The sequence below is a fragment of the Chenopodium album genome, chromosome 3, assembly GCF_948465745.1.
Source record: "Chenopodium album chromosome 3, dcCheAlbu1.1, whole genome shotgun sequence".
Lineage (NCBI taxonomy): Eukaryota > Viridiplantae > Streptophyta > Magnoliopsida > Caryophyllales > Amaranthaceae > Chenopodium > Chenopodium album.
The window spans coordinates 79,976,465-79,985,251 of NC_137836.1; the positions used below are offsets into that span (position 1 = coordinate 79,976,465).

At 34.4% G+C, this 8,787-nt stretch overlaps 1 protein-coding gene across 2 annotated transcripts; it reads left to right on the forward strand.

Annotated features, from left to right (window-relative positions):
• Positions 1–1,347: 1,347 nt before the first annotated feature.
• Positions 1,348–8,480, forward strand: LOC145624398 (putative F-box protein At1g49610). Of its 2 annotated transcripts, XM_081677427.1 has the most exons (5): positions 1,348–1,518; positions 2,016–2,093; positions 2,213–3,118; positions 5,621–5,767; positions 7,991–8,480. In XM_081677427.1, the coding sequence occupies exons 2-5, from the start codon at positions 2,034–2,036 to the stop codon at positions 8,291–8,293; spliced, it is 1,416 nt and encodes a 471-aa protein (XP_081533553.1). In that variant the 5' UTR covers positions 1,348–1,518; positions 2,016–2,033; the 3' UTR covers positions 8,294–8,480. The 2 variants fall into 2 exon arrangements, with proteins under 2 accessions (XP_081533553.1, XP_081533554.1); XM_081677428.1 differs by lacking the exon at positions 5,621–5,767.
• Positions 8,481–8,787: the final 307 nt, after the last annotated feature.

Consider the following 8,787-nt stretch of genomic DNA (forward strand, 5'->3'; position numbering starts at 1 on the left):
CTTAACTAGAGAGCTAGTGGATAAGTCATCAAAGGGAATGGGGTTAAGACCTATCAATTAGTTATTATAGCGGCTACCCAACCTAGTTGAATGGAGATCCCAAGATCTAGGTTCAAAGGGACAACCAAGTTATGATAACTGTAAAAGCACAATAGAGTACAAAACTCTAATCCATTCCTATATGTGACAATGGTGCTTATACATGAAAGGTTAAGTTTAAGCTTAATATTAAGCTTAGATTTTTAATGATTTCTATTGGAAGGTATAGAAGTCACCTATGTGAGTGTGAGGACGGGCCGCCTCTATGAGAATTTAGAGGTCGAATTCTCTAACACACTTGCAGAACCAGGAGTGTCCATGGCCAAAACGGTCACGAACGTGAGAACAAACTGTTTTAGAGAAATATTTGTGTGATTTCTATTGTCTTAGCTTACATTTCAGAGTTGGTTGTTCAAAGTTGAAAAATACTACTGATCGACTGAGTAAGCTCGATGGACTTCACTAGGGGTGGTTCAAAGTCTTTGACTACTATTCCCAATGCACATATTTTTCGTTGAGTAACCGCAAATTGCATAACATACCTTGATGTTTCATTATGAGTCTTTCTCATTAATGTGGGGGATGATTGTTAGATTTCAATTGTTTGTGAATGAGAAATTCTTCATTAATGTGGGGGATTGTTGGATATTTATGTTGTAAATATTTTAATTAGTATTAATGAAGAATTATGAAGAATAGTGTTGTATGACAAATTGTATGTTTGGATAATTGTAACTCTTCATTGGTAATTGTTAATATGGATAATTGCATTATTTCATTATTTACTATTCATTAATTATGATGGATAATTGTATCTTTTCATTACTTGCGTCTTTTCATCCATGTTTCTTTGTCTATAAATAGTTGTTGGTTGTTCTCATTTATTAATACAGAATATAAGTTTTATTTACTCTCTCAAGATATACATGCATATAGTTGCGGTTACTCTAATCTAGTTTGTTCGCTGGTTTCTTATAATTACAATACCATTTTATAAGAAACGAAACCCGTTCTATCCTGGGAGACAATTGCTTAATAACCTTGGGTATCGTAGAGGGAGCAAAATTGTCTTAAGGACACAACGCAATTTGTTGGGCTCGGGTTATAAAAATTATATTTTGAATCAAGTATAAAGGTATGTGTAATGTTCATTTAATCTGTTTTATACACTAGATATATATTATTTGATTTTTTGATACTAGTTTTGTGTAGTAACTTTAACATCGCTGTCTCGTGACCTGGCTAAAAGTTTAGCTTTATATATTAGTTATTATATGATATGGTATGATATTAGATTAGAAGATTAGATTAGATTAGATTAGGATCAATTCCCATCACACCACTGGAATATACGAATTCACTAAACATTCCGCCAAAAAAAAAAAAAAAAAAAAAATTTTACAAATCACAATCCCTAGACAAGTTTCTCTCACAGTTTCTCCATTGATATTTCTATCCTCCATTGAAGCAGCTTCTGGGGTAAGATGCTGTTCCTTTTTAAATAATCTTATATTAATTTCACAAATAATCTAGGGTTTATCGTTAATTTAGTTGTCAGTATATATTAGCCGGGTGGGTATAATTACTTAGACGAGTGATTTTGTTAAGGTTAATTAGATTGAATTTAATTGCCTTTAATGTTAGGATGGAACTATGAATTCGACCTCTTCTCTCTAAAATTATGTGAATTTTCGTGCCTAATTTCATACAGAAATCAAATTTGCCTTGAATGTTAGGATGATCTTCTCTCCCCCTGCCCTAAAGTTTGAAGTTGTTGTTTCTCTGGGAAGTTAAGCTTTGAAATTTGTAAAAATACAAACTGTTTCAGTTTATCAGGAGAGCAAGGATTGTTAAAAGTTTTGATTTTTCTGATTAAGGGTTGATAGTTTTGTGGTTGAAGGTAAAGGGTTGATTTTTATTTTTTGGGGATTTTTATTTTTTTGTCTAATTGGTTTGTTACTTCTGGAGTTTACCAGATTTCAGAGTGGAAGAATATGAGCGACCCTTTCACACCAGTATTAGAGCGATGTGGGAGCCAAATGCAGTATTCCTCGGTTAGTTATAGTTTGATTTGTACTTTTTTTATGATTACTAATGTCTGTTACATTTATACTTTGAAATTATTGAAGATGATATTTGATGAACTCATGTGGTATGTAATTGAAAATAACAGTACCAGTGGAAGCGCTGCAAGTCCGCAGACAGGCTGAGTGAGTTGCCAGATGATATACTGGTTTTGATTGTGTCTCGTTTAAGGCTTAAGGAAGCAGTAAGAACTAGTGTTTTATCTCTAAGGTGGAGAAATATGTGGACTTACACAACTGGTACCTTTGATTTTCAGTATTCAGAGGAGTCATCTTATGTAGAGAATTGTTTGCGCCTAAGTCGGAGGGTTGCAAAAGAACTCGATATCAAGGGGCCATTTTTAGTCAAAAGGTCTGAGTTTATGAAATTGGTCAATCACGTCTTGAGCTTGCACCAAGGTCCAACTATTGAAGAATTTGAAGTGTTTGTCAAATCACATGGAGCAATTAGTGAAGAATATATAGAAAAGTGGGTAGAATTTGCTCTTGGAAAGAGAGTTAAAAGGCTTAAGCTGGATTTTTCACTCAATCTCCATGAAATACATGGATATTTCTCCATCACCAAGCCCTTGCTCCGCAAATTTGAATTAAATCTTTCTTCTCTGACTGTACTTTCTTTGAAATATGTAGAGGTTACAGGTAAGGTTATATATTATGTTCTGCTCAAGTGTTCTGCTCTTGAAGAATTACATGTGGAGGATTCTAGTTCCCTATTAAGGCTGAAAGTCCCTGGCCCCTTACCCCATCTCAAGTGCTTGAAGATTATCAGCTGTGACTTTCTTAAGTGGATAAAGATCCATGCCATCAATATCGTGTCATTTACTTATCATGGGCACGACATTCCTGTATTTTTCAAGACAGCCCCACGACTAGTTAACACTTCTCTTCTTGGTCGTTATGCTTCCTACTTTGTCCAAAACATTGGGAAATACTCTAGCTACATTAAAAATGTGGAGTCGCTTGTGCTGGAATTAGAGAGCTCTGGAAAATACCTGGTTAGTGCTCACATATTATCATTTTGTGTGTTTTTAGACTTTTGGTTTACTGTAGTTGATTTTTTATTCCTTCAGTTGCTGCTCTTCTTGTTGAGCTTCATTTTTGTACCTTCTTCAGTGGGCTAATGTAATGGCTTACTTTTGGGTTAGTGGCTTATATGGTACAAGGAGTAGTTTAAGGGAATGATGAACATATCCATGTTTTTTTTTTTTTTTTCTGCTCTGCCTACTTGTTGTTGACTCTTGTTCCTTAGTAAGTGGGTCTGTGGGTGGCTGTAAGAAAGATTAGTAAAAGAGAAATAGATGGTGCTTATCGAGCGAGTCGATCACGAGAGGGGTGCTCGACTCAAAAACTTTTTACTTGTGCTCGCTAAAGTTTCGAGCTAATAAAATATGCTCGACTCGTGCTCGTTAAAGTTTCGAGCCGAGTCGAGTAGCTCACGATCTGCTCGTTAAAGTTTTGACGCTTCTATAATTATATGCCTTTATTTATTTATTTTTTTGTTCACTTTATATTGTTTTCTTTTTTTTATATATTTATTATTAAAGATTTACTCTTTCTTTTTTGATAATATAAATTAAAGTGTCTAATTTGTTTAAACATGGCAACTTTGTTTGTAAATTCTATATTACTAAAATATATTATCGAGTTGCTCACGAGCTTATCGAGTCGAGTTAGAGCTTGCTCAACTTGTGCTCATTAACATCTCGACTCGAGTCGAGTTCGAAGCGAGCTAACTCGAGTCGAGTTTTGACCGAGCGTTGACCAAGTCGAGTTCGAGTTGCTTGCGAGTTGCTCAACTCAATTAGCACCCCTAAGATGGATCAAATTAAGAGAAGATGGGGGGTTACGAGGGTAAAGTGCATGGTAAAAGGTAACGCAAGAAATAGAATGAAGTAGAAGTCGGTACATGCTTACAACCAAAAAAAAAATTAATACACCTCAAAACAAAAGGTTTTTAGAACTGATAAAATAAAAGGAGTTTGTGACTTGGGATGGGGTGTTTAGTGTTGAAACTGTTGATGGTAATGCATTTTGACTTCAAAGCACAAGCGTTTCTTCATTTTATGTTTTTGTTATTACCATCAAAATTGTGGTTACAGAAGATAATGATACGTGATAATTCAAATACAAATCTATTAGGCTTTCCATGTTAATTTATGCATAAAAGTAATCACATTGCCTCAAGTTATTGCCTTGCTTAACAATGTGCATGTGTGTCATTCCCGAGGAAATTTTATTTGGGGTGGTTGTTGATAAGTTTATTGGAGGTGTAACGAAATGTGCCCAGCTCCATTAAAGATTATTTGGTGATATATGTTTTCATTAGAATGAGTCCCCTGTAGTAAAAATTTATGGGATTTTCTTCACAGATTTTATTGTAATGTGGGACTGGGAGGCAGAAATTGGAAGTGGTCTCTTACTCTTTTTCTATTTCAAAATGAGTTGAGAGTACCTTGTATCCATAAGCCTTTGAAGTCTGAGCCCAATTACTGAACAATGCTTTTCAAAAACAATATGTTTCTGAATATTGCTAATCACAAGAGTGCTATTCAAATCCCATAAAATTCATCTTAGTCTTTTCAAGATTCTTTGTTTGATGCAGTCATTGAATTTGAAATTTGTAGTGATGAAGCTTACATGAATGAAATCATTCATATGCCTTCCACACCTTGATTTGAAGAGTTTACATTATGGCTGATTGACTTATAGAAACTTTCCAACTTAAAGATGAATCATCCAATATAGTGATGATGAATATGGAATGGGGAACCGGCAAAGAACATCAAACCCATCCGCTGATTTTAGCTCTCCATAATCTAGTACTTGTATAAAATTATAAACATCATGGAGAAAACCCATCTTAAGAGTCATTCTATTTCTCTTCCATGAAATTATAATAGCGATGCGTTTCTCTTGTTTCACACTGATTATTATGGTAACTTTCTAATGTACATTGCTTCAGCCCCTGAAAATATGATGGTTTTCTACTTTTCTTAACCCTTAATGCAACAAATTAAGAAAGGAAAAATAATTTTTGATAAAAGTTTTGTAGTATCATTAATTTTGTTGTTTCCTAGAATGTGAATTGGAAACTCGTTTAAAGTTTTATGAGACAACGAATCGAGAATGTGCCGAATTGCTTATGTATTTAGATTCTTAGCCCTTCAATTCTTGTATGATTTTGTTAAAAAAGTTTACTTTATCTTTAATTGTCAATTGTAGATGTCGTATGACTTTAATTAATGAAAATGAGTGTCCTTTAGAACTTCTAAAAAAAATAAATTTTTTTTTTTGCAGATTCAATCCATATCTTTATAAATAGAAAGGGAGTGTTTAAATGAGCAACCTTTAGGCTCTTGAATTTGGAAGTTTGGATTTTTCAATCCTTATTTAGGAATCTTGTAGAGATATTGCAAATTGATTAAACATGACTTTTCACTTTAGAGCCTTGTTATAGGAGCTACATTTCACTTTCTCAATGTTGTTTCTATTTGCAGAGTGATGAAGTGGTACCTGAACTACCTATCTTAGAAAATCTAAGAGTTTTGGAGTTGTATTTGTGCATAAACAGTGTAGAGTATATTTATAACTTCTGTGCAGCTTTTCTAAAGAAATGTCCGCTGCTTACAAGACTTTCACTTTCGGTGAGTTTCTTTAAATTGAACTATTTATAATTTGTTAAGATATTTATGCTACTTTAAATGGCATTTACTCTGACGCCTATACTCCATGTTGCCCCCGTTGCCTTTCACCGACATGTCACAATACAAATATCTCTTTTTTCAATGTATATGTAAAGGAAAATCCTGAATACTGAAAGTTGGACAATGAATTTGAGCCCATGAGTCTATGACCTCAGAATGAACTGTTTAGACATAATCACTTATCCAGCTTATCAATTCAATGGAAGGAAACCAAATTAAAAGTGTCATTAGAATCTCTTGGATCATACTAGGATAAAAGCTTAATGTTCATACTTCGTACATGATGAATTCTCAATCTTATTGTTTGGTAGCACAAAACTGCAACTTTGTTTGATAATGAGTCATGACAAGCGAAAACCAGGTTGTTCCTTGCAGTTTTGTCTCGCTTTGTTGCTAGCTTTATGCTTTCTCTGGTTTAAATTTAGAGCCTGTCATGGAACTGTTTTGATGGTCATGTCCTTAAAGAAGTTTGATCTAGATATTTGAGTGTTATCAGATGCTCATCAGCCTTTTTTAGCGAAATATCTTGCGTGATTTGTTGAGTTTTAGTGCATGACTTTTCTACTGCTTTCCTGTATCTCAACTATCAGAGTTGACTCTATATTATGAGAGGTAATTGTCCTTTAAACTCAGCAAATACAAAAGTTTTAAAGACTAAGAGATATGAATATGAGAAACAATCATAGCATAACTTTTTTGTTTGGCTTTTCTGAGGCTTTAGTATTCTCTTTAGTAGGAGATAAAAGAGATGCTATGCATTTAAACTTTCCCGGGCTAGCAATTGTGAACAAAAATATCATCCCATTAATTTTAAGGAGTTTTGTTGTACTCTTAGACAGATGTACAAAGAGGCAGAGTTCGCTCAGGGGAGGAGACAGGGACTATAAAGGTTTGAATTGTGGAAGAGAGAGATGATGAGAGTTAGCACTTAGCACTGATAATGATGTTTTTTAAGATATTAGGTGGAGGAATACTGCAGATGTAAGGGGAAGGATCTTTAGTTAATGAGCATGGCTATTGTGTATGTTAATCTAAATTGGCGGAACTTGGAAGTCTCACTATATTGGCTATTACTTAGCAGAGTTCTATATGTGACTATTTGGATGGTTGTACACCCCTCAACAAGTCAGCATGCATGCTTTGTTAAAGACTAGTTGCTCAATCTTTGTATTTATGAAGTTGTCTGAAAATTAGGTTCTTAAATTTTATTTTGAAAACAAACATAAATAGCATTGAAGGGGAAGAAAGGGGTGGGAGTTGTAACCATTTTCCCTTGAAATCTTTCCAATTTTGGAAGGATATGCTTTATAAAAGGAGGTAAAATGGAAATTTCCAATTCCCTTCCCTCCCTTTCCATAATTTTGTATCCAATCTAGGGACTTCTTATTCGTCACTCTTCCTTCCAATTCTCTGTATCCAAATTAAGTGTTACTACCAGTCTATTCTACCACTAACACAAGTTTCCCTTTGAAGCATTCCGTAAAAAAAAAAAAAAAAAAAAAAAAAAAAAAAAAAAAAAAAAAACAACTTCAGTTTGTGGTTAATTTTAGTGCCATGCATCTACTATTATTCTTGTATCTACTATTATTCTTGTGTACACTATGGAAATTTGGGCTAGGTTGTAGGCTTGTAGCTCGGCCTACATAAATATTCTATCATACTGGTGATTTGGCTGACACAGTTTCTTTTTTCATTGTCTTTCTCAATCTCCCACACTATCACTCTTCCCTTCTATGAGGTGAATTGGAACATTAAATTGCAGAACCTATACATTACTTAGCATTTAGTATTATGTTCGTATCACAACAAAACATAAGATATGTTAACTAATGTGCTGCTTCATGCATTTGTGTTCAACTGCTAGGCTGCCTGTTGAACACATCCACAATCGAAATGGTATGTCTCGTATTTATGTAGTTGACCATTCCTCGTTTAGTTGTTCAAACTCACAAAGTCGCAAGTGTTGGGCATTGTGGAAAGAGCTGGAACTTCATATTCATATTTACCTTTGGGACTTTTATTGACTGTTCAATGTTGATGATTTATCTTGATAATTTATCTGTTGGCAGGGTTTCTGGTTAAGTTCTTAATGTAGAAAGTGTTTTTTCTCACATTTTCGGGTAATAGAAAACTAGTGACAATTTTTCATCTCATTTGAACCAGGATTCTCGAATATATGATAATGCTGGTACATACAAGGTTTGCTGGACTAACAGAAGTTCAGAGTGTCTTCACAGCCAACTCAAGGTGATCGAACTATTGAACTTTTGGGGAAGAAGCGAGGGTGAAGCAGAAGTGATTTACTCAATACTTAGCGGTCTTCCCTCGCTGGAGCAGGTGATTTTACGTCCAAACATCTTTTGGGAGTTTGAGAAACCGAAAATAAAAGATTTGTCTAAGAAGTTGAAGATGATACATCCCAAGGTTAAGTTGATCAAATCAAGCTGTCTGAGGCCCTTTTTCTAGTTTTTACTCTTAGGTCCATACTCTAATAAGTCCCGCTGGTTAGTTGACTGTTTCGGTCAATATTGGGTTCACCAAATATATAAAATATTACTTGTATGTAAAATAGATGTATACTATGACATTTATTTAATCAAGTTGGGTTTGCGTTAATGTTGTTAAATGTGGGGAAAAAATTCTCTCTCTAGAATATTTTCTGTGTCTTCTCTCTAAAAATATTTGCTTCGGCTACACTCTGAATTTCTCTCAATCCCCTTTGAGTTTCACAATATGATGCATTCACTTGGATCCCCACCATTTGGTTCTGGGTGATATAGAGCACCATTTGCCGATGAGGGTTTGACATTTGTTACCCGTGACTTGCGAATACCAATGGAATTATTGGAAAGTTGGCATTACAAGAGGAACTGGAGATACCAATGGATTGATTTTATTGTATTTTTCTTCACACCACTTTCAACAGGAAAAGAAGGATTGACTTTTTTATTTTTTTTTCT

Coding starts and splice junctions, on each gene's coding strand:
- LOC145624398 (XM_081677427.1), top strand. CDS start 2,034: ATGAGCGACCCTTTCACACCAGTATTAGAGCGATGTGGGAGCCAAATG. Junction 2,094..2,212: donor GCCAAATGCAGTATTCCTCG/GTTAGTTATAGT, acceptor TGAAAATAACAG/TACCAGTGGAAGCGCTGCAA. Junction 3,119..5,620: donor AGAGCTCTGGAAAATACCTG/GTTAGTGCTCAC, acceptor TTCTATTTGCAG/AGTGATGAAGTGGTACCTGA.